The sequence below is a fragment of the Falco peregrinus genome, chromosome 4, assembly GCF_023634155.1.
Source record: "Falco peregrinus isolate bFalPer1 chromosome 4, bFalPer1.pri, whole genome shotgun sequence".
In the NCBI taxonomy this organism is placed as follows: Eukaryota; Metazoa; Chordata; class Aves; order Falconiformes; family Falconidae; genus Falco; species Falco peregrinus.
This window is the reverse complement of record NC_073724.1, coordinates 102,858,051-102,883,244: the sequence shown is the minus strand read 5'-3', so window position 1 is coordinate 102,883,244 and position 25,194 is coordinate 102,858,051. Positions and strand designations below refer to the sequence as shown.

Below are 25,194 nucleotides of genomic sequence, written 5' to 3'. Positions count from 1 at the left end.
AGATCTAAGTAGCAGCTGCATGATGGAGTTACAGCTTGATTATATTGCGTACAAATTAAAAAAGGAAAATTCATTTCTTTTCAGGCTAATGAATTATGCTGCGTTTAGAAAAAGTAATAATCTATTTATTAATTTCTGTGGGCTGCTAGTGGAATATCATAATGTTCTGAAATGGCTGTCAGGTTTTTTTAATGAAAAAAGGCATTTCAGTTAGAAGCTGTAATGGAGATTTTAAGTTTGCCTATACATGTTGTTTCAGCTTCCCGTTCCTTGACCCATAGCATTATAGTGATGACCCCAGTTATAAATTAGATTAATGGAACGTCTTTGCATAGCAAACAAAACATAATTTCAAAAGTTCTTTTGTTAATGTTAATTGATCTTTGGTTTAATACTAGGAAGTGAGATTGTTTGCCAAGTAGGTGGAGGGAGGAATCCTAATAAGACACAGCTGTGAAATCTTATATGGATATATTCTTTAGTATGTACATTCCTGTCATTCATTATATTCAACATTGAAATGTGTTAATAAATCATTACTGTCTTCTGCTTCTGGAAAAAGATTTTGTGTAAATATGAAATTACTCATAAGTTGAGGAAAGGGGGAGAAAGGATGTGCTGAACCTTTCGAAGATGGGCACAAGTAATCTTCTAATAATCCTTGATCACTGATGGATTTGAAAGTTCTAAGTTATCTGCAAAAATTGTAATGAGACCTTTTCTTTGAGCAGGTATATATTTGCCTTGATCCTTCTAAGAACCTTATAAAGCAATCTGCCACAGAGGGAGATGCCAGCTGCGACTCAGAGTTGGAAGGCCTTGATGAAGCCCTGAAGTGGTGCAATAAATGTGTGGAAATTTTTCCTCTTCTAACACACTTCCAAACAGGTATATTAGTGTGTGTGTTTTCCCTGTTGTTTCATGTGAATGTGCAACAAAACTGAAATACTTTTTGAAGAATAGGAATAATTGTATTTCTGTGTATTTTTAAATCAAACTTCAGGAGAGTAAGGAGTAACACTACACTAATCATATGATACACTTCAATCATATGTTTTTACTTCCCATGAAATTGAGTTTTCTGTGTGATTCTGTTCCCCTGGAAAATGATGGAAAGAACTCGGACGTCTGATGCCCGTTAAAAGTTGATGAACTGAGTTTAGATTGCATATGGCAGTAATAAAACTTTTCCTTTAAGGGGACTGTCATTGAAGCTGTAACTGTGAAAATCTTGCTATTAAATGTTCAAAAGATGCAAGTTTTTGTGTACAGTGTACAGAAAATCATGTTACTAAGAGTTTGAAATGATGTAAACCCCAAAGAGCATCAATTCTAAATTTCCATTTAGGCAAAAGATAGGCTTTAATTCTCTTGTCCAGAGCTGTTGGGCCTAAAATACTGTAAAGCATGTGGGTCTAAAACTTTGTGGAGAAACCAGTTATTGCTTGTATTTGGTTCTACCAACTAGTAAAATTCTGGTTGGGGTTTTAGGCAGCATCTGCCTTGTGTCCCTCCCGACTGTTGTCTGTTCTCTTCCCAATTGATACATTTACTGAGATGTGCCAGTGAGTCAAAGTTGAAGTTTTAACATTAAACAGTTTGGATCACAATCTTTACCAAGCAGTTTTCTGTTAATCGCGATGTGAAGTAGAAAAACAACTGAAATTGCGTACTATGATTGTGAATTGGCCTTCAGAGAGAACTGAAGGATGCATACAACAAAATAGTAGCATGAATTTGAGAAGGAACAAAAAACTTAATTTCACTTATAAAGTAAAATGGACTTTTAAGTTCATTTAGTTTGTACTGCACTGTGGGTCTAGTGGGTGTTTTGGGATGTTTCATAGTGGTTTGGGGTTTTTTTCTTTTTACAGAAATACCTTGCCTTGTAGAATACTGGGATGGTTTGTGGTATAGAGCAAAGCTCCTCAGTGTTGAAGAAAATGAACCTCTTACAATCCTGGTTCAGTGTGTTGACTATGGTAGTTTTGCAGTTGTCCCAAGAAGCAGGTAAATGCATAAGACAGAAAAGCATGTACATTGTTGTGTGTGTGTGTATGTACACACTTATATTATAAAATATGTACTTAGAAGCAGTTGTACAGATTTTTACAGTTTTATATAACTATAGACATTTATAATAATTTAGCATGCGGCTTCAGTTGGAGAGAAAGTTGGTTGACCAGCTAAATTTCTGTCGGCAGGGTATAGGTTTGTGCACCTGCTTCTCTTTCTCAGGTTGTTCTGAAAAGTCCATTATTATAATCAGATTTCTCCATCATCTTAAGGTTATTTAATCTGTGAGGTAATAGGCTCAGGCTTGTAATCTGCTTTTGCTGCACCCAAGAAGCTTAGGCAAAATAGGGACTGAGCCCTCCAGGTGTACAAACAAACTCTCTGATCCTGTGCAGCTGCAGTCTCACAGAAGACAGCTGGGGAATAAGATAAGGGAGTGTCTGAGTGGGACACACCCTGCTCTCTCTGCTTGTGTGCAGAATGGAAGTTCAAATCCCTGTTGTGCCTGGTGCTGAGCCACTCTAGGAGCTGTTCCTGTGCAGACACAGCTAAGCATCTCAAACACCCCAGGCTTTTAGGATCCCTTAAGCTTGTCTGAATTTTCTTTCTTGAAATACATTCACTTTATAGCTATATACTGCTCTAATCACATTGACTTGCTCTTGAGTTTATTAGGGAATCTACAGGTCCTTGCTGAAGACAAGGTAAAATAGAGATTGGAGCAGATTTCCTGCTTCATGGACTATGAAGGTCATGGGAAAGAGTGTGTGTTATTTCAGTGTTGCACTTCCTTTTCTGCTTCCCTATTCCCTTGCCACTGGAATGGAAAGATAGAAGAATCGAGACATGATAATGTAAAACTAAGGTACTGATTTCCAGTAGTATGTCTGGAGCACATCTGGGTGTAAAGTACTTCGGACCACAAAGGTGGTATCATTTTCCATTTTTGGAGCCTGCATTGTGAAGACTTGTACTTGCATTCCTGTACTCGGATCTGTGTTGGGCACTTGCAGCTCCCCCCCAAGCATTGTAACGGGGACCCAGCATGCCTGGCAGGCTGAGGGGTCTGCATGACAGTGGCCTGCTTTTTGGTAAGTGCCATGTTGAAGTCCTTCAGAGGGCCTAGCCCTACCTGATGAATTGTTCAGTCTGATATCAGCATGTTATTGTAGAGCAGGGACCAATAGATCTACTACTACATGAGCCACTAAGCTGTCCTTATGTCCATACTGACAGTTTAGCTTGATGGGTGGATTGTTGCAGACAAACATTATTCATTTCTCTTTTAGATTGCGCCGCATACCTTATCATCTGCTGAAGTATCCTGCTCGGGCAATACAAGCTGTGCTGGCTGGATTTAAACCTGCTTCACGTGACAAAAATGCAGAAAGAATTCCTTATGCCCCAGAATGGAGCATGGCAGCATTGTGGGCTATGGTGGACTGTGTTCAAGGGAAACAGCTTTTTGCTTCCATACTTGTGAGAAACACTTTTTTTCCCTCCTGGTTCTTGCTCAGCCTAAAATTCGTAGTAGGACTCAGAGTATTCTGAGTATTTGTTTTACTGTGACACACACCCCCCACTCCACCCCCAATTTAAAATTTAACATGAAGGAATGCTGATGAAGAGAGAAAATCATGAGGCACTTTTCTTAATCCTGTAATCACAATGTTTCTGAGGATTCCTTGCATTAAAACCAATTTCCTTTATGTAAAAACAGAAATAAGCTTTGTATATTCACTATTCCATTTAGGCAGTGAGTTTAACCAGTAAAGTAACTTTTTTCTGTTGGTTAGCTTGAGATTTAAATCTGTTACTCTGTCAACTTCTGGTTTTCAGACTCTTTCACCAGAGGTCACCATTTCTTTGTATGAAGAGGACAACAGTCTAGTTCATATGAAACTGATAGAGATGGGACTTGCAGATTTGGCTGAGTGACATGTAAGTCCAGTGAATAGTAACTGAAGAAGATAACTTGCAGATGTGTGGCAGTGTACTCTGTCCAAACAATCAAAATTAATTGTTTTTCTTCATTTCCAGCATTTGATCTCAATATCCGGTGCCAGTTGTTCTCAGATAGATCTGTGGTAAAAATACTCCATGTTTGACTAGATATATGGATATCCATATGTTAATGAAAAGCTTTACAGTATGTGTTGTCTACAGAGAATACTGGAGACTTGGATTTTTGAATTTGTTGGCTAACTGTTAAGTAGTCCTTTTCCTTCCCATTTATTAAGCACTTTTCTAATTGATGTTACAAGATTATAGTTTCACTATTTCAAGATTCCAGAGTGTTGGGAACATTTTCATATATCAATCTCTTTTGCCCTTAGAGTGTTAAGTATTGTTCTGCGATATCCTCTTTCATAGAAGTAGATGGAACTAATGTATAGTGGTAAAGAAATAGATGAAAAGCTCATGCTTGGCCCATGTGTTCTAATACCTTGTTAGAAGACTTGGAGGGAAGATGATAGTTTTATTACTATGATGTAACTCTTGTTTGTTTCAGGCATACTTGGTGACAGACTTTTCCTGTACTAGAGTTTGGGATGGGGAATGAACAGCTGGGGGGGGAGTGTTACTATCTTTGTTCTGGAACATGTTTGCATTGCTGCTATGTTTTCTGTCATGATGCGATAGATAGGGGTTTGGGTGTCCTTGCACTTCCTTCCTGCTCCTGGAGCTGCAGTGTTCATTTGAAAGTGTTGGAATAAACAGGAGCTTGTGCAGCATGCATCTGAAGTCTTGTTTTCCTTAACTGCTATAGTATGTAAGGTTTCTTTGGATGTCTCTTTATTGTATTAGTGTAGTATATCCTTTACATTTAAAGCTCAGTCACCTCTCTAGATTATCAAGCAAGAAATATGGACAGTGAAGACTCCACAACCTCTCTGGGCAACCAGTTCCAGTGCTCAGTCACCCTCACAGTAAAAAAGTTTTCTTGATGTTTGGAGGGAAGCTCCTGTGTGTGTTTGTGCCCATACACACATAGCGTTAGGCATGTCTCTTCCCTTAAGATCACCTGAAAGCAGGTGTACCAGACTTACCGCAGTAGCGTTGCGCAGGCATGCTGCAAGGGTAGCTTGCCTGTCTGTACGAGTAGTGGACTTCTAGTACATACTCAGATATTAATCAGACATGTGCTTTATGCTCTCGCAAATACCCTATAGAACTGTTGTGTGCTCATCTTCAAAACATGGTTGGTTGGTTTGTTAAATAAACAAGTTTTCTTATCAACCATCTTCAAAGGGACTTGACTCCAAACTACCCAAGAGGTGCTATTCAAGATTGCCAGAAAGACCAGGACCTGCCTATCCACTCACCCAAGCTACTTCTCGCTGTGAGTGAGCATAGAGTAAAAAAGGGTACAGGCACAGTAACTACAGAGCTTGCTTTCACTGAGGAGAAAGGGGAGGAGTAGAGGGGACCAAGGGGAAGAATGGGAGTATTTTCAGCTGCGCAAGAGAATGAAATGTTTTCCAGCATCCACTAGAATGGAGAGTTAAAGCAGACTCTCTAGCAGTACCACTTAACTTACAGGTAACTGCAGAGTTTTAAAAGACAGGTCAGCTTCAAAACGTGTTAGGTGCAAGAATTAGATGAAATGACCTGTGTTGGTTTCTGGTGTTTCTTACCACATTTCCAAGTGGAAACTTCTGATGTTCCAACACGGTCCACCAGTCTCACCAGTCCTAGCCTTATGAATACAGAAGAGCAGTTTACAGAACAGACTTCAGGGCCTGCTAATGCTGTTGCCTCCTAATGGCAAGATGAAGGAAAAATAGCCTAAGGCTGACTGAAAAGGAATGCTGCCGTTCCGTGACTCTCAAGTCAAGATAAGTAAACAGACACCCAGACTCCGCAGCCACCTGCTGCTTTTCACCACAAGAGGTGTTTTCAGCAGCACAACTTTTTACCTTGAATTGAGGAATCCTCTCTGATGTCTAAAATAAAGTACTCTGCAGCTTTTTGATGAATTTTCAGTGACAGCCAATGTAAAAACCGCCTTTTAATCCACACATGACAGAACACCGAATCAATAAACTAACACAGAAATAGAGAAAAATTTAAAAAAATCTCTGATGCAGTAACACTCACTGAAAAATAAATTTCAAGAAAAGTATAAACAATATGTACACAACAAGCTTAAAGGGGTTTCGCCTCTTGTTTACAGGAATGTACATTATTTTTGCTGATGTGCTAACACTTCAACAGTTTTGACATTACCTACACCTTAGTGTCCATGATAATATTACCATCCTTGTCCTTTACTCTTATTCTGCCAGAGGTGTACTTTGTTTCTTGCTGTCCATTCAAGTACACAGTCTTGACAGTACCATCTGGATACTCCCGTCTCTTGAACTGTGATGTGTGTAGTTCTCTCTGGCCATTAGTGAATTCTATCGTTTTGCTTCCATCTCTGCATTAAATAGATGTATGTAAGTATTAAAAAAAAAAAAACAACCAACAAACCAAACCAACATTGTAAGGACCATACATAGGCTTAAGCTTAATCTCAAGACATTAAATATGCAAGGATTAAATGAAGATAGAATAAAAAAAATACACTATTTATGAAAAGGCTGTTTTGTTAAAAATCAGCCCAGCTGGCTGGTACTCAAAAACCTGTTCAAGCAAAACTGACGTGACAACTTTATACTTGAGAGACTCTGCTGCACTTTCTCTGCACTGTCTATTGCTGCAACAGTCCCAAGACAAGTTTAAAACAATGTTTTGAGCACTCCCAGTTATCAGCTGTTGGTCAGACCTGCTTGCCACATCACCTAGGTTCTCACGTCTTGTCTAGAATTACATACAAATCAGTGAAAGCTTTCAGGTTAGGGTATAAGAAAATACTCACAGGCATTCAAGTTTTTATGTCCACAAAAAAATATATCAAAATTTCAAACAGTAAATGCACATTCACAGTACAGCACAGTCAAGTGTAAACTTAGAGGAACAGACCTCTATAGTATATAGTGACCATATACTGCCTCTGTCACTGAGCGCTGACTGCTCCTTCCCCACCAACAGGCTAGGGTACCTGGAAGGCCAAGGCTTACCGCTGAATACGAACAATAGTACCATCTGGAAAGATACTTTCTTCTTGCCCATCCGTAAATAAATTTTTAATTGTTTGATCAGGGAAGGTAATTTCTTTCTTGCCATCAGGATAATGCTTCTCTGAAATGTATTTTGAGACAGCATGCTTATTACATAAATACAGGTACATACATATGGGCAGCAGTTTTGAGGGTTGGTTGGGTTGGATGATTACCTATTTGTCCATTTGAGAACTGCAAGACCTCTAACCCATCAGAGTACGTAGTATGTGTAGTCTTAGCATCAGCATAATAATAAATCTGCAGAAAAAGGTTCAGATTTAATGTAACACAAGAAATTTTATATGTGTGTGTACACATGTGCATATAAATTAAGTATTTATGGGAAAACGCAAAAGATACAGGATACATACCACTGTTTGATCAGGCATAACCTGCTTCACATCCCCATTGAAGAAGGTTATAGTTACGGTCTTCCCATCAGAGCCCACTTTTTTCCATGTCCCATTAGGGAAAAATATGAGGTGACAGCCATTTTTCAAAAACTTTTCAACCTAAAGAACACATTATAGAGAGGTCAGTATTAAGCCATCACACTCACATCCTCATTCGTCTTTCTCAACAGCTGTCTTCTGGAACTGCAGGGTGCTGAGCTCTCATTTTACCTTTCCATCAGGATAAGCAGTTTCTCTCTGTATCTCTTCACTGTCTGTACAGGCAGGTCCAGATGGCAGTGACACACAGGCTTCATTAGGAGAGGTGTCCTGAAATGACAGTAATCTAAGCATAAACCCAAATGAAGCTTTGTCTTTATACCTTTTTTTTTTTTCCCCTTAGGCTGACAGGTATTTTAGGAAATTAAAGAGTATCAGGGAAGGAACACAAGTATAGGAAGGCACAAACACAATCTGGGGTTTATGCATCTCCTATTATAATTCAACTGGTAAGACAGACTGCAGTAATTGTTCATCTGTGGTCAGCTGCAGTCTGGACTAAAGTGGAATTCACTGATGTGTTGTGGCATAGTGCTCAACTGCCTTTAATCATCCACATCAAAGTATGAAACAGTGGATGAAGTTTCATGAAGTCTGAATGCTACCTACAGCAATTAATGTAAGAATTAATTCAGCTGTTTACAAGATTCTTGCACGGTTGCCCTACATGGAGCATATAAATATCCTTCTTCTTTTCCTCTCTCAAAAGGTAAAAACATTTCGCAAATTTCAAGGGAGCAGGAGGTTATTATTTTCTTTCCTCAGACAAAGAATGTTGCAACTACTAGACACAGGTAAAACACCCTGCACTGACTAATACTACATAGCTGTTCTCTGGTATGAAAATAAAATTGCAGTTTAAGAACATAAAGTGAGTCAACAGCTTCACCAGTCACCCCCCAGATACTAATTTAAGTACAAGTAACTATTGTCTTATTTTAGGCTTTTTCCTTCCCCTTAAAAACCAGATCAGGATCCCACACTTACTACCATAAAAGTCCTAGAAGAATCCTCTAGTGGTGTCGTTGTCTCAGAGTTGCTTCTGTCACTAGCAAGTCCTGATGCAGGTGTTCTAGAAAGCTTTCCTACTCGGATACATGTAATACAGTTAATTTGGACAGTGAAACTGAAGTAGGCAGGTGTTATATATGAGATCAAGCTGTACAGCAAAGCATCTACATCTCTTAAGTGCACTAGAAACTGAAAGCAGTACATCTGTGAAAAGCTGGCGTAAACCAGCTGCCTTAGGTATGTCATTGCTTCATGTGTCTGCAAGAAGCTACAACTGAAGATTCATTGCAACAGGCCTAACACTTGCACTTGCTCTCCTATTTCATCTCTGGATTTACAAAGGATTCCCACAGCTCCCCTGCCCCAGGATCTAGACAGCATTATTAGTTATGCCTTATAACTAATACAACCTGTTAACAGGAACTGACTGGCAAACCTTTCCCATGTCTCTCCTAGCGTGCCAGAAAGATTAGCAAACTAAAACCAGCACGGGCTTCGATTCTGGAACGTACTCCTCTAACAGATAACACGATGGTTGCCTGAGCTGTCAGAGGTGTCAAAAAAGTACCCTCCAGTTACTTTCCATGTGTGATTATTCATTAGAAAGAGGTACAGCTGCCAACAGGATTTGCTCCTAGCTGTGAACAAGGAACGCCTGCTCCGGCATTGCCCATAGGATTACAGATCCCGGTAACAGAAGGTTCCAAAAAGACACAGCAGTTCCAGTGCTATCAACATAGTCATCTAATCGGCGCCTGCAGCTTGGAGAGCATCAATGATGGGTGCCATTGGGGATTACAGAACTCAGCTTCCGGTACGCTCCCGACCACCAAACATGACCAGAAGCATTTTTGCTCTGAGAATGGTCTCATCACAGCTTTCTCCAGAATCTTAACCCTGCAAGGTATTTATCCATATGCTTAAGTCCATTACAACTATTCTCTATCCCCTTTCGAGGTGGTGATGCACTCTTTTTAATACAAGAAAAAATGCACATTAAGAATTACCTGATTGGACAAACATACCTTTCGCCTGTGAACAGCTTTTGCCATTTATCTTGCTGCACTTCTGTACTGGAAGAAGTGGAGGTGCGGTTTGACTTTTTGGACCTCTGTTTGGTAGATACTAGAAGAAAGGAAGTTATTTGTGGTTTACGGGGCATTTATTCATAACTGTTCATACAGCAGCAGCAAAATTTATAAGCCATGTGACATGAAATTTACTGGAAGCTTTCCTCACAAGCTACATTTTTGAGATTTAGCAGAAGGGCCTGTGTGACGTTAGCCCAAGCTGTACTTTGGAATTCTTCCCCTGTCTGCTGCCTCGCTACCAACAACTGCAGAATGTTGATTTGGTACCAGCAATCCAATATAATAGTTAACAGTTTCAAAACCAAGTATGACTGCTTTAGCCAATGATACACTGCCTGGTTTGCCTGGCTGATCCTTACGGTGCAGAGGTTCACAGGTTAAATCCCACCTATGATTTTTCTCTTACAGTTGTATTATTTTGAATTTCTAAGATGATTTCCTCAACAAAATGAATGCTGCCTGTTGTGAGCACTCATAGTTGGAGGGAATGTGACATTAACACAATTCTGCATCTGTCACCACTAGTGGAATCCCAAGATCAGCAAATTAAACATTTAAGTTGTAGCTATCGGATTCCAAGTTTATGATCCAAAACTCAAAGAGTATTCACACAGAAGAATTTAAAACACCAAGATTAATAACGTACAGATTCTGCTCTTTTTAGAGTCGGCCCAGAATTTTCTGTTTTCCTCCTGCTTCCAGCAGATTCCACCTTCTTCCAGGCTTCTAGACGAAACCTCTCCATAATTTTGATTTCCTCTTTTAGGTCCATATTCTCATTTACTAAAGCTTCTATTCGATCTTTCAGGCGTCGATGGGTGGTTGACCATTTTACCTCTTTTTGTTTTAAATCTTCCTGTAACTCTGCAATCTGCTGTTTTAAAGCCTTAGAAAAATACACATTTATAAATAAAAGAGGTTTCATTTTTAAATATATTAAAAAATACTAATATTCTAATAGAAATACAAGTACACAAAAAACCGTACAAGAGTGGGAAAAGATCAGCTTGATGGGGCAGAGGGTGAAAGGTAAGAGTAGTTTTCTTCCCTGAAATAGATATTATTTACTTCAGACTACCAACTTTATAAGCTCAGCTTCAATCACAGGAAGTATCTTTACTGACTTCTTGACATCCTTTACACTTAATACATTGGCCAGTACAAATCCACCCGAGACAGAAACATCAAATCTTTAAGGCTACCCTTGAGAGGTTCCTTCAAAATAGAAAAATTGGGGGGACACAAGCACATAACACACATGTAAATCTGCCTAGCTAGTTATAGCAAATGTTCCTTCAGCCTGCTGAAAGAGGGAAAATTGTAGGGAATAGGGAGGGAAATCCATGCATGATGTTTATATGACTTGTCTGTACATCTCATATACCATACATCCCGACAATGAAGGAACAACCAGATCTTCTTTCTTACATGTCTGATAGCTAAACACCTACAAGTAATAACAAAACGTAACTCTGAAAACTAATCACTACATTTAATGTACAACAGTTATAGACAGAATAAAACACAAGTACAGTTCTACTTTGCATTTTGATCCACTATCATGAATAAAAACTTACAACTTAGTATGAATGACAGTAATTTTGTATCAAAGTTGAAATCATTCTACCATACTCATGAGCAGTTTCTATTATAGAAACATGACAAAAGTATTTGCTCAAGGGGGTTTGCCTTAAAACCATCAAACAACATCTGGAAGACTGTAGTTCGTCCCTCCGTTAGTTCCCTAGTAACAGTTCCCACCCTGAAATCACTTGCAACCCTTCAATCAAATTAGAATTCAGTTCTTGACTGCCTTTAAATGAATTTACGTGTTCCCGTGTGGACTAGAATAATATATTTTTGTACCTGAATTTCATCACGTTCTTTTTTATCTGGAATTGCTCTAGCTTCTGTGGTATATTTTTCAAAAACTTTACGCTCCTTTTGCAGTTTTTTGATTTCCTTTTTTTTATATTCTTCTATTTCAGCCAGTTCTTGGGCTTTCTGCTGTTGAAAGTCCGCAATTTCTTTCCTATAATTATGAAACAAAGTTGTAGTTTTAGCCCAAAATGACTTACAATCTGGATTTTAAGGAAGAAAATAAAGAGTCTGAATTTTGCGGTCATTTATTCCAAACCAGCATGTTACCCTCAAGAAGACTTAACCATAAATAGTATTAGTTATTTAAGGAGTAAGAATTGTCACACAGTTAAGTGTTTGAAGTCCAGCAATTTCCATTTTTAGATCATCTAGTCACAAAAGTTATCCTGAATTTAACAAAGCTTTTGCTAAAATCTTCCAACATTCTTCAAAGCAGTAGAACACCACTGCCCCAAAAGTACCAGGGAAAAGAATCTGCTGACAGCAGGAGACGACAAATCAAAACATCATCCAGTGACATGATGCTGTTTCCAAAAAAAACAAAACAGACTTTGGTAGCAATAGGTATGCCACATTTTAGTCACCAGAGATAATTATTCTGCTCTATATGTCACTTACAAGTCCCCCAGTTCAAATAAAAATATTCTTAGTTTGTACACACCAACGTCCGATCCAAAGGAAAAGCATCAATCATGTTAGCATAAAGATCAGTTCTGAAAGACGAATTTAGGGCTGTGTTATCACTCAGAACAGAAGTATACAAATTCTCCAAGTATAGCCTTTCAGGATATCATATTAAACTAGTAGGGGTTCTTAATATTATAATTTGTGTGTGAGTAATAATTACAGTTTAATATATACATAGAGCAACAACCAGTTCTGGACCTATGTCTCCACTATAACCAAAATACGTCAATAATTTACCTGTGCTGTTGGTAACTGGACATTACAATAGTCTGCAACATACTATGTAAGTGAATGCACCAAAACATTTTAACTGAAAATTACCTGATACTTGCCAAGGCATGTTCTCTTTCTTCACGGAGTTTAGTTAGAGTTGCGTTTTCAGCTCTGAATCTCTCTATTTCAGTTTCCAGTTCAGTGAGTCTCTCTCTCAGTACCTGGGATGGAACAGTCTTTCCTGTCAAAGAACAGCCAGATGCAAGTTATCGTAAGTGCCATCTGTAAGACTGAAGTAAACAATTATCATGCACCAGTTAAATAAATAAATCAAGTTATACTATTTTAGATATAGCAATAGTATTGCAAAAATTTCTACTATTCAAATCACACAGAAGTGACACTGTAAAGCACTCTGCACCGTTTAGTGAAGTACCTCAAATACTGAGTACATTATCATCCTTGTAGAACTAAGTATGTATTAGGAATTGGAATGTGAAGGGCTTCATGTCAAGCTAGAGAAATTAAATGAAGGTATAAGGGCCAAGCATCAAACAGGACAGTTTATGGTTCTAGGTTTTTTTTAAGTTTTATTCAACACCAAAGCCTGCTCACAGCCATCACTAATCTGAAATCTATTGCAAAGCTGATAATGGGATTCGTGGCCTTTTTTTTCCATCCGTTTCCTGTTCAGTCACTACTTAACACTCCCAGAATTTCAATAGTCTGCTTCTGAGTATGCAACAGAAGAGCCTAAATACTGATACTGCAGTGTAGGTAGTTGCCTCATTCACCCTTAAATGCTGTGAGATTCAATAAAAAACCAGCACCCTAGCCCTCTTCCTGCAAACATCATCTAGCAGGCACGTCTAGACAACCCTACAAAATCAATTCTGCACAAAACAATAAGCAGAAGTAGCTACTTTCATGTGAACTTCTCATAAAAACCTAAACAAAATCCTGAACATTCACTGGAGCAGAGTTTGAAACCAAGAGCTCACCACCTAAGAGAGAAAAGATTTCAGTCCTAGGCCATGCCACCCTGATCTCACTGAACAACTGCATTTTTCATGATCTCACATAAACGCATAAAAGCTTCAACAGGAGCTTTAGAGGAGTCCTTCCTGGCTATGACTACATGGTCAAAATCAGCTTGGGCAAAGCAGAAAAGTGAATCCATGTTCCCCATATTGCACATGAATTCTCTAGATACTGTACTACTGTTGGAAAATACGGACAGGGCTGCTGCCTCCTTATATTTTGTAAGAGGAAGAAGCTAACCTAACAGTGCACGGCATTACCCTGCTCTGGTACAAATGTAGCGGAAAGGGAGGTACCGCTTCATTTTCGGCATGCCTTTGGTACTTCCCTTCATTTAGAAACAGTGACCCAGAAGCTCCAGATCAAGTTAGTCCAATGAGCTGGCCTGACAGAAAACTAGCCTCCAGGAAAGAAAAAAATTAGAAAAATAAAATAAATGAAACTTTCACTGATTGTACTCATCCTGCAAGCTACATAATTGTTAGATCAGACATCAGACATGCAACCAGGAGAGGAGATGAAAGGTGAGAAGAGAGCCATTTCCTGCAGCAGAAGTCTGTACTTACACCCTTTGGTGTAATGTCAGGTTGCAGCTTAGGTGTTAGAAGGAAAGACTTGTAATATGTCTTCATTTCCTACCAGTTGCTGTTCTCTCACCTCCTGGCTCCTGTTCCACATTTGATTTGATTTCACGCTCTGAATGACAGCCTGCCTTCTGTTTCGGTTTCAGTGAAAGGAACAGCTTCATCATCAGGTTTGATGCGGGAGGTCCATTTGAATCAGTGTCCACTGCAGACTCTTCGGATATTTCATCTCCTCTCTTTGACGCAACTTTCCTCTTTATTACCTTATCTGGGACAGTTGTGTCATTCTTACTGGAAAAGTCCATCTGTAAAGGTTTTTTAGTGTATTTTTCAGGTAAATCACTGTTAACATCAGTTTCATCCAGGTCACTCCATGTTCTTTCATCATCAAACTCAAACTTATTCCTACTTATACAAGACATGTTTTTCTGATGGTCTGAAGCTTTTAGAATCTTTTGCTTTAACAGTGCACTGCAATCTTTGTCTGACAAGCCAAGGTCACCATCTCCATTTTTGCTTTCTTTGCTGATGTCTGTAACAGAACCTCCATAATCAAAAAATTCTGGATCACTTTCCCTATGGCTTATAACGGATGTCCTTGCATCTTCATTTTCATGCTTTAATGTGGTCTCAAATTCACTCTCAGAATCTGTAGTAGTATCACCACTGCCTTCACCCTTATCTTCATTTACAATCCACTGATTACTTTTTAAAGCAGGAGCTGCTGTCATAGAAGAAGCTGAAAATATTACACTGTCTGTTTTATTCAATGGATCCTTCATTCTAAAAGCTGTTCCTGAATTTGAGACTGTATGCATGACTGCTCTATCATTTATATTTCCCTGTATCATACAGTCTGCTTTTCTATTTTCCTTATTTGTAAGTTCAGCAGCCAGTGCCTTTACTTGCTGCTGTTTTACCTTGATAGGGGTAGAAGACATTCTACGGCCTTTTAAAGTCTGCTGATCTTGAGCTAAGATCCTTTGCACAAATGAAGAATTACTTGAGAAAGATATTTCATCTGCAGCTTGTTCTAGAAACAAAAATTCATCTAATTCTAGATTCTCTTTTTCTTTTTCTTTTTCCCAGTTTTCCAGCTTATTCTGGAATGAAACTTCAAAAGACAGTTCTGAATCTTTTACAGGGTTACCTACAGGACATTTAGAATTAGAAAAGGCACTGGCCAGCTCACAAGGCAACTGAGGTTTTTCTGTGCCAGGTAATTTTTTTCGGATTTTGCCAATGTTAAACTTATCAAATCCTACTAAGTTCTCTTTATTTTCTACTTTGTTGTTAATTTCTGATGGGAAAGAATCTTTCATCTGTCCATCATGATTTTTTCCTGGTTGCATTCTTGTTTCTATATTTTTTCCATTGTGATTCCTGAGTACCAGGGTCTTCTGAATAGGACAATGTTTTGCTTTATCAGCATGGTTATATTTTTTACACTGTGCTAAAGGGTTCTCAGGAACCAGTTCTTTGCCAGGAGGCACGGTTTTCTTCTGTATTTGTGATCCGTCTACTTTAGTAACATTTCTGTCGTCTGAAGCCTTTTGTTGAAGTTTTGGGGTGTTTCTTCCAGGTTTTGTAATATTAGATTTGGCATTAGTGAATCTTGTTAAGCCTTCTCCTCTTTTCAGGAAGGGTCGCTTGATCACTGGTTTTTGAACAGCTGATCCATTTGTCCTCTGAAAAGGGGTAAGGAAAAAGTCAAACATAAAATGTTACACAGTTTCAAGATTTCTTCAAATAAACCCCACGTATGACTAGGAGTTTATACACTACATTTCTACTGGGTTTCTAAAGACATCTTAAACAAGTGAAGTATTTGAGGCTTACTGTTTCATTTTAAGAACGTGAATATTGCATTCAGTGGTAGCTGTTGATGTTAGAATCTTCCTTGTACATTTTTAAAGCACCTATCACATCTTGGAACAACACATAAAGAACAATAAAGTTAAAAATACAAATAACCTGTAACTTCTGGGTTTGCTCCCGACGCTGCTCTTCTAGTTTTATCTGTTCTTCCAGGAATTCTTCAAATGTCTGTTTCTTTTCCTGAATCGCAGCTTTAATAGGTCTAGTATAATTAAAAAAAAAAAAAAAAAGGAAAAGGAAAAGATCAGATCTTACATTTCTATATAAAATAACTGTGTTTAACATCACTGCTATTCAAAAACCTAAGGTGCAGTTACATAGAAGATGACAAATTATGAGGTACTTCTATCATTAAGTGTCAAAGTTAATCTAATAAATGCATTGTGACACTAGCCGTTTATCCTTTGAGAAATGGTTTAATCAAATCCTTGCTATAGTTAATATACGTATCTAAAAAGATACTGTATGCAGGTTTTGGCTGTTTCTTCTTTCATTGGTTTTCTCCAGGACCCTTTCTTCTGCTCAGGTCACCAAACTTTCACTTGTATTTTAGGCAAACTGCCCATTTCTACAGCACCACCTTCCCACTCCGTAACGCTACTGAGATGGTGTTCCTTATCTCCCCTTTCACACTACTCCTCCTTTACAGGAGTACTGGGTCTGGCTGGCATGGAGTGAGCTTTCTTCAGAGCTGTTCATATGGTACTGTGTTTTGGAGATGTGACTACAATGGTGTTGATAACACACCAATGTTTTAAGCTATAGCGTCAAGCTTTCTTTGGTTTTTCATCCTACTCCCCATCCCCAGGCAGTAGCTGGGGGTGGGCAAGATGCTGAGAGGGGACACAGCCAGAACAGCTGACCTGAATTGACCAAAGGGCTATTCCATGCTGCATGACACCATGTTCAGCAGTAAAAACCAAGGACTTGGTCTTCCAAAAGTAGCTGTTGGTCAGAGACCAAGCGGGCAGCCATCTGCTTGCAGGAGGTGGATGGTGACTGCCTGTGCATCACCTGGGTTTCCCCACCACCACCCCCTTTCCTTTACTTACTAAACTGTTTTTATCTCAACCCACACATTTTTTCAAGTTTGTTCCTCTGATACCCTCTCCCATTCCATTCTGGTGGACAGAGTGAGCAAGCAACCAGGTGGGTGCTTAGCTGCTGGCTGGGCTCAACCCACCACAGCCTGGAATGAGGATTTCTCAGATTTCTGATGACCTGGCAGAAAAGGCAGAGCTTTAAAACAATGCCAACCACTACTAATTCTATCAACTCCATAAACAAAGCCTTTACCACACTCAAGAAAGCTTCTGCCACAAACACTATTATTACTTCTTAGCCATATACAGACATTTAAACAAACATAACTTCTGGTAGTAAAAAGTCACAGCCTTACACTCCTCCTTCACATTACTACTTTCACCACCTAACAACGGATAAGTTGTAATAAATCAGATTGGGAACAGCAATTATAACTGCTTATATCCTAAGCTATACTAAAACAGGCTTCTAAATTATCATTACCCCCAGGCTGCACACACCTTTTCAGCCAATACACATCACATCTTTCACGGCCATAAGCAATTTCAAGTCAGAGCCTCTCTTACTACAGGTCTCCGTAGTACCTAGCAAAATGGAATCCTTGGTTGAGAAAGCTACACATATTGAGAATATCAGACTCTTTCAATCAGGACTCAGAACTGAGCCAAACTTGTGTTATTTGACAAAAATTGCATAATAATGGTCTGAATTACCTTTCCTCTGTATCAGTCCACAAATGTTTTCCTCTGCTGGAATTCTCAGAGAGATCTGCATTTTTCACACATAAAGGATCAATGTGATCATCATCACTCTCCATTAATATTTCCATCTTTTGTTCTGGACACCACATGTTTTTTCCTATGAAATTAATAAAATGTTTTTTTTTTCCTCCCCAACAACAAGTCACTCTTCAGCTCATACTTCAAGCAGCATTCAGGTCCGATTAAAACAAGAAGGGAGCTTCATGGTAATGTAGTCTGGATTCCTGCATAAAATAGTCCTAGGATTTCCCCAAATTAATCCTTACTTGAATTTGAGCTTTGTTTTTAAAAGAACATCCAATTATGCATTAAAAATCTTCCACAGACCTTAAATAACTTATTCTGATTGTTCATCTTCTTTGCTACTGTTAATTTATGGCATAAAAATAAAATAAAATAACTGAACAAATTTGGGTGCCTGTTGTACTGAAGAGCTCTCCTACCAAGCTTCTGTCTCCCACACATATACGTATAAATTAAGATCAATTTATCCTGTCACATTCTCTTAAACCAAACTGATTAAAAACTTTCAAGCTGGCATGAAGTATGACAAAATGCAATTTCATACCTTTTCCCTGAAACCCCTTCAGGTTAATAAGGTTTAACTTTACTAAATTGCTAGATTCAAACCAAAACCACTATTCCAGTCATAGCAGCAGAGTAGTCATGCTGGTGCCAATGGTAAAAGTGGGAAGAGGTGGAAAGATGAAGAATTTCAGTGCGTTGCTTCTGATGTACAAGTAATTTTTAGTCATATGGTGCACCCTTGTCAGCCCATCTTGATTCCTAATTCCAGGTCAGGTACTAAGCCTCACAACAGAGCTGGTCTGAAGACATTCTGTATCCCTGAACAGATTGTTATTCTCCATTTGCCATGTGAAGACGTGGCTACACCTCAGTTCAAACAATTCAGCTATCCAATACCTGTAGTTATTTGCTATTTTCCCAGTCTTCATCACATATATAAGCTTTCGCAGTCATTATATTTTTTTCCTAAAATAGACAAGCATTTCACATAAGACAGAAGAACTTGATTTTTGTCTCATGCTGCTTTTAACAGAACTCAAGTGGACATCAACAGGAACACTCTTGAGGTCTGTAAGCTGTCAGTAAACCAACCAACAAGCCAAGTAAACCAACACTTGTATAAAATCTTCACAGTAAGTAGTAGAAAATTATGTTCACTAACTACAAGCGGAAAAAAACCCATCACACACCATGTTATCTAACCAGTAATGTATTTGTCACCCTTGTTTTTCAAACAATTCTACGTTTTCAGAGACACACTCAGACCTTGTTTCTCACAGGCAGACATTCCTGAGAGACTGTTCTTCAAAGATGAGGTGTGTTCTTTGTTGTCTAACTTTTGTAAAAAATCACTGTCTTGTGTATGTGGAGAAACAATTGAAGTGTAAGTTCTGCCTTCAAGGACATTCTGATACCCAGATGATGGTAATCGGTGTAAAGTTGTTAAGCCCGCCGAATGCCCGGGTCTTAGCTGTTGACTTTCAGCCACTACAGTATACCCTTGAAGGAAAAGAAAAAAAAAAGGCTGTGTCATTGTGTTTGTATTACCACACCACTGTTCCACAGGAGAACAGAAATGGCACTGAAGGGCAAGACTGATCACCCAGCCTCCATCCTTATGTTACATATCAAAAATAAGTGATTAGGCAATCTGGATTTTGTTCTCATAAACTAAGCCCTAAATTCCTTTTCTCAGGCAGAATGAAAGAAAGATAATAATTTAAGTCAGGTTGGACTAATGCTGCCAACAGGAGAAAATACCCCTGCTCAGCTCTCAAAGCTTTTTCCAGCCCAGCACTGTCCCCTCCCTTTGCACACAGCAAACAAGACTGGAAAACTGTTACAAGCATTTGTTTTTAAATACAAATCATCTCCCTAGTCCAGTTCATCACCTGAACAAATCTGCACTGCATGAGCACAAACACGGAGGGACCCCTGCATTTGGATATGTGAGAAACAGCTAATCGGAAAGGAAAGCAACTGTTTGTTTTACACTGTCTTTTATATGTAAAATATGTTCTTCAAAACGAGGGTTCCCATCATGGTGCACATCAAGTTACAATTGCAGTTGTCAGTTTAGAAAAACAAGACAGTATTCCTTCTACAGCAGTACTCAATTTCCATCACTGAAGTGATGCAGCATTTTGACTAATCAAGTAGTCTTAGATCAAGAACACTGAATACACCATCAGATTTTAACTGGAAAATGGGATCAAATTCTTCAGTTTACTCAAAGCATGTCCTACGCTTTCTTTCTCAACTTACCAAGAACTGCTGTCTGGCCAGATACCATACTAAGCAGCTTCTGCTGCTCTTCCATTAGCCTCTGAAGTTGCTCCATCTGTTGTTTCTTTAACTGTTCCTGCTTCTGTTGTTGCAATTCCTTCAGCTTTCCAAACAAAAAAATACACATATTACAGAGGCTAGGTTTACTTAGAATGTAACCACAGGATTAGTGTTGTCAAGACAAAAGGTATTTCTTGTTTTAAAGATGTTCCATTGTGTAAGTGTTGCATGAAGGAAATTAAGAATTTTTCTACCTATGAATACACATGCTATTTCCAGTTTGCCCTATTAACAGTTCCACTAGTCTTTAATTATGAGGCTATCTGATAATAATAGCCTCATAAAATCTACAAACAGTAGGAATCAGAACACTCAGTTCTACTGCATGGGAAAAACACTCAAATTCTGCTCTTTTAATGTGAACTTCTATTATGCTGTGTTTTTATTAAAATGTGAAATACTTCAAATTAAAGCTTTAGAGACAGGGAGGTGGGGGAGTGTCTCTTGCTCCCAGATCTCAGTTACAGTGAACACTACTGATAAAAAGTACCAAGAAAAAAAGAGCATCAAATATTAAGGCTCATGAAGCTGCCTGAAAAAAAAGAAAAAAAATTAAACTACTGATTAAATTCAGTCACGCAGTCCTCATTTTCTTGTGTAGCAGGAGTCCCTGGCCCTGTCTCAAGACCAGCCTCAAGGGCCGTATGGAGGCAGGGCATTGCTGTGGTTTGGTTGGGTGCAGAATGGGTGGTAGGCCTCTGTGCCCATCTCTGTATCTTCAACACACACATATGCGCTAGTTCCAGCTCTTCCAAAGGAAAGACAGGAGGCCTGATTAAATCCTTCCACAGAATAACAACTGGACCACACCTGTCATCCAACAGGTAAGAAAAAAATTCTCTTGAATTTCCCTTGTAGTCCCTTAACATTCCAATGAAAACAGAAGACACTATGCAAGTAGAAGCTGTCAGCTAACGATCAAGATCCAAAGATCATCTAAAGTCTCATCTCCAAAACCCCTTCACGTATTAAAGAAATCATGCTTCTACTAGTTCTGATAATGACAGCCTCATAAAAACAAACTGAAAAAAAATCTCGTACTTCCAAAACTATGTTCACCACTACAAGCATCAGTTTTATTTTATTAGAACACATTAGACTGTCAATAACTTTTGAAGACAGGAGACAATAATCCCTCTTAAGATACAGTTAAACCAGCTACTATCTGTCATTTAGCCACTGTTTGATACTGCTGACAATACTGAAGGAGTGAATAAATATTTTCCTATCCTGTAAAATACAGGAAAAAACTTACAGCACCAGATAAGTTGTGGAAACCTACTCTAGATTTCTCCCTCTATCCACTGGAGTGAACAGACATAAGGATAGGTGCTAGCAAAATAGACAAGGAGGTGAGCAACTTCATCCGTAACAGCACGATCTACTGAAGTGCTGCTGAACAATTCCAGCTAAGGCAATTTGTGTCTAGTAATTGGGAAGAGCTACAAGCAAAGGTATAGCCAGTTACACTGGATTAACTGATATGCATTGGGGAAAAAACAGTAACATCACAGCATTGTAATTCCAGGCCTTTGTGTCCCACTGTCTTGGATATTTCCTCACTCACATTCAGCACTACCATCTCTCTTCATCTAAACAGAGTCAGGTATATGGGTGTACACACCTCCTTTGAGAACTAACTGAAGGTGTTACTATAGATACAAGAGCATACAACTTCACCATGTTGTGAACATCTGCGGTGGAAGTACTACCACCATAATGACTGGCACCCCATTTCTGCAGCTTCCAGTGAAGAAACAAAGCAACATTGTAAAACTGTGTGCTCCCTTCCGGGTAAAACGATTTTGAGAACAAGTACACTGCCACCAAATGCAATTTCATTTTAAACTGGAACCTGTGCCAGCTGGAAACATCAGAAGTTAGACTCAGTAACTGCACATCATGAGGAGGCCATCAACTTTTACTCACACCTAACTATGACTTAGGACTTGCTCTTTAAGCTTTCTGTGTTCTATGTATTGCAAAGAGTCTGTTCCCTTCCAGGTATGACAAATCACATGCAGGAACAAAAAAAACCAAACCTTAATGCATCTATGTCAACGAATTCTAAGATTTTTACCTGTTCAAGCTTTTGTAAGAGTGGATCGCTGTGAGCAGATTTATTCTGACCATCCACTTCACCATGGACAAAGTCTGTTTTAGAGGTTTCTAGGTTACATGCTGCTGCTGCTGGAAAAGATGTTTCAGTAGTACACTGCTGAAGCATGCGAGAGCTGCCAGACTCTTCACACAAGGAGTCATCGCTTACAGAACAACTGTCTGAAAGATGCAACACTTCAGCAGGGAAAGCTGTGATGTTGTCAGGTCCAGATAACAAGTCTTCTGTGTTGATTTTCAAACCAGTAAAACTAGGATCTAATAAGACTCCAGCACGGGAACTATCGGACATCCAATGTGCAACGAAGTTTTGTTCACTACCCGGATCTTCAACAGCGGGCATCTTTACATTGTATTCCTTTGTTTGCTGGTGTAGCATTAACATAACAATATTGTGTTGTGTAGGGTTAGGACAGCATAACTTTCAAAGTTCCAAGTATTTTGGTATGGAATTATTACCTACTTTTAGCACCTAGAAATTAAGCAAATAAACAAAATAAGAAATCTACAAGAACAGATTTTAGTAAAAGAGTGTTACTCTCTGATAATCAACCTAGTGTATTTATAAAAATAAGTCACAATCTACTTCTCCCTTGGCAATAGAAGCAATTTGGACAACAAATAAATGCTTTCTGTGCAGGAAATCAACATAATCCAACTTCTAATCTTAATATTTATTTGAGTGTGGCTAATATTATCCCAAATATTATAAAGCTGTGTATAATATTCTCCTTAGGGGTACAGTGAGAGATTCAGAATTTTTGTTTTAAGTGCCTGCAACCAAAGAAGAGAGGTGATTTGAGGAGCGGAGAGATTTCCCACACAGGACCTTCATATTAATGCAAAGTTTCAAATATGTCCACCTAAATACAAACATTTTACTGCACATATGTCAATGCAGCACTTGTAATTTCCATGTCTTCCTTAGTTTCTCACGTAGAAACTCTACAACCACGCTGCCTGTTAGCTTCTTTCTCCCAACCAGCCTCTTTTAAAATCCATCCGAAGTTTTAAGACTGCAAAAGTTCCAGTGATAACCAAATTCCTACATAAGCATCACAAAACATGAATGCGTTGTGGCAGGTAGGAGACCCAAAGCAACTCCCTTACTTAGGAAGAAAAAGTGCCAGCACTGATGATGATGGTGATGACGATGAAGTGGCAGCAAGAGCCTGACCCCTCCGCCTTGCCACCTCCAACTAGTCCCAGGGCAACCAACCTCGGCCCGTGCACACGGGAATACCGAGGAAAGAAGGGGCTGGGGACGAAGGAGTGGCAGCCACAGCGGCCCAGGCTCAGCAGTCCCGTCTATCAGGAAATAACTCCTAAAAGCTTCCTCCTTGCCAGGCGGACAGCTCACGCCAGCTCTCCGTTCATTCTCCCGCTGTAAAAAGGCTTACAGTTCCAAACGCTGGTTGAAGGCGCAGCCAGGAGGAACAGCAAAATTCCCCGTAGATAAATGTGCTTCACCTGCCCTCTGTTCTGAGGCGCCACCGGAAGGTCCCCAGGGCGCTACGCGCAGACCCCCGCGCCGCCCAGCCCGAGCCCCCGGGCTCACGCGCCGTTTCTCCCGCCGCGCGAGGCAGCCCGCCGGGGCGAAGCGTCCCCCACAGCCCACGGGCAGCAGCACCTCCCTCCGCGCCGACCCAAGGGGCTGGCAGGGCTGACGCTGACCCGTCCCGGGACGAAGGGATCCCCGGGAAGGTGGCCGGTGGGGCGAGGAGCACAGCCGCGTTCCTCAGCCGGGCCGAGAGGCCAAGCCCGGCGCCTGCCTCCCCCCCGCGGACGCGGACACCGGCCCAGCCGGCAGCACCGCGACGCCCTCACGGCCCCGCAGCACCCGCGCCGCGACCCCCCGCAGGTACCGGGGCGGCAGCACCGGCACGGCTCCTCAGGCCGCTTCCGCAGCAACGCTCCGCTCTGATCGCTACCCCTCTGCTTCTATTACAAACCTGCCGCCATCGCACAGCCTCCCGGCGCCACAGGCTGCGCCCCGCCCCGGCGCCGAGCATGCCGAGGGGTGTAGTCCCAAGCCGCCGCCTTCCCCTCCCAGTTGCGAGGCGGTTCTGCGGAGCTCGAACTACAGCTCCCAGGCGCCTCAGCGGCGAAACGGCCGTTAACGGGCACCGACAGCGCCGCGAAGAAGGGCGCCTGCAGCCACTGCTGCCCTGACTCCCGCCCGCAGCGGCGGCGGGGATCCCTCCGGGCAGCCGGGCTTGCCCCTCGCCCCTGAGGGCGGCCAGCAGGTGGAGGCGGCTCCCGGGTCCTCCGCCGGTGGCCCTTTAGGGAGCCGGGTTTCTCCTGGGGCAGCGCCGTTGCCGAAGGGCCGTTCCCGCGCAGCGCGCCCCGGCGGCGGCGGCCCCAGCGCGGTGGTGAGGAGATGCCGCCCCGCTCGGCCGCGCGCCAGCCGCTCGCTGTGCGGCGTTCCCTGCAGGGGTGAGGCTCCGGGCTTGTGCGGTTTTTATTGCGGCTGCTTGTACCCTTTTAATCTTTAAATAGCGGCAGTAAGGGCGGAAGGGAAAGATAAATGGGCCAAACCTACTCCCCTGGCTTTCTGGCGCTCTGTGCTGCAGGCCGCTCTGCGTTAGGGAGCGACGCTCGCGTTTCCCTCCGCCCCAGCGAGCGGCAGGGCACCGCGCCCGGGCACCGGCGGCACGCCGCGGGCCGAGAGCTGTTTCTGCAGCTCTTGCGGCAGGTACAGACCCGAGCTCCAGCCTGTATAACCCAGGGCAGCCCCTTCAGTTGCCTACCGCTAGTTTTACTTTCTGCTGTCACTTTTCGAAGTTCCACAGGGTTCTTTCTGTTAGACGTCCCACCATCTTCCCTGTGCTCTGGTTTTGCCAGGTATGTTGTCTGTGCAGCTGTCCTCTGGCTAGATTCTTTGTTAATAGTGTTAAGCTACTGTGCTAGAAAATACAAGGGTTTGTACTCGTGCT

General features: G+C 40.8%; 2 protein-coding genes across 7 annotated transcripts in view; one reads left to right on the top strand and one right to left on the bottom strand.

Moving 5' to 3' along the window:
- RNF17 (ring finger protein 17) overlaps positions 1-4,915 on the top strand; it is a 54,225-nt gene extending 49,310 nt beyond the window's left edge. Inside the window, exons 33-37 of the mRNA XM_055802862.1 lie at positions 732-888; positions 1,875-2,010; positions 3,306-3,495; positions 3,856-3,957; positions 4,057-4,915. Of these exons, the coding sequence (XP_055658837.1) occupies positions 732-888; positions 1,875-2,010; positions 3,306-3,495; positions 3,856-3,954 (582 nt within the window). The 3' untranslated portion in view covers positions 3,955-3,957; positions 4,057-4,915. The remainder of the gene's footprint in view (positions 1-731; positions 889-1,874; positions 2,011-3,305; positions 3,496-3,855; positions 3,958-4,056) is intronic.
- A 1,100-nt stretch (positions 4,916-6,015) lies between these two features.
- CENPJ (centromere protein J) lies at positions 6,016-24,362 on the bottom strand. Of its 6 annotated transcripts, none has more exons than XM_055802590.1 (17): positions 24,211-24,362; positions 22,221-22,730; positions 20,060-20,183; positions 19,061-19,294; positions 17,720-17,864; positions 16,059-16,164; positions 14,158-15,772; positions 12,568-12,700; positions 11,545-11,710; positions 10,325-10,564; positions 9,613-9,712; positions 8,567-8,661; positions 7,748-7,846; positions 7,496-7,636; positions 7,298-7,382; positions 7,083-7,203; positions 6,016-6,439 (listed from the first exon to the last, which is right to left on the bottom strand). In XM_055802590.1, exons 2-17 carry the CDS (start codon positions 22,641-22,643, stop codon positions 6,247-6,249), a joined length of 4,020 nt encoding a protein of 1,339 aa, XP_055658565.1. In that variant the 5' UTR covers positions 22,644-22,730; positions 24,211-24,362; the 3' UTR covers positions 6,016-6,246. The 6 variants fall into 6 exon arrangements, with proteins under 6 accessions (XP_055658565.1, XP_055658561.1, XP_055658563.1 ...); XM_055802586.1 differs by having other exon boundaries at positions 8,564-8,661; positions 24,211-24,360; XM_055802588.1 differs by lacking the exon at positions 24,211-24,362 and adding an exon at positions 24,124-24,190 and having other exon boundaries at positions 8,564-8,661.
- Between the last annotated feature and the right edge of the window lie 832 nt (positions 24,363-25,194).

What these genes read in the sequence shown, in the direction of transcription:
- CENPJ (XM_055802586.1), bottom strand. Translation starts at nt 22,643, where the DNA reads ATGTTAATGCTACACCAGCAAACAAAGGAATACAATGTAAAGATGCCC. An exon ending in AGCAAACCCAGAAGTTACAG is followed by an intron (nt 15,773 to 16,058) that starts GTTATTTGTATT and finishes ACCCCTTTTCAG; the next exon opens with AGGACAAATGGATCAGCTGT. An exon ending in ACTATTGTTCGTATTCAGCG is followed by an intron (nt 6,440 to 7,082) that starts GTAAGCCTTGGC and finishes TATTTAATGCAG; the next exon opens with AGATGGAAGCAAAACGATAG.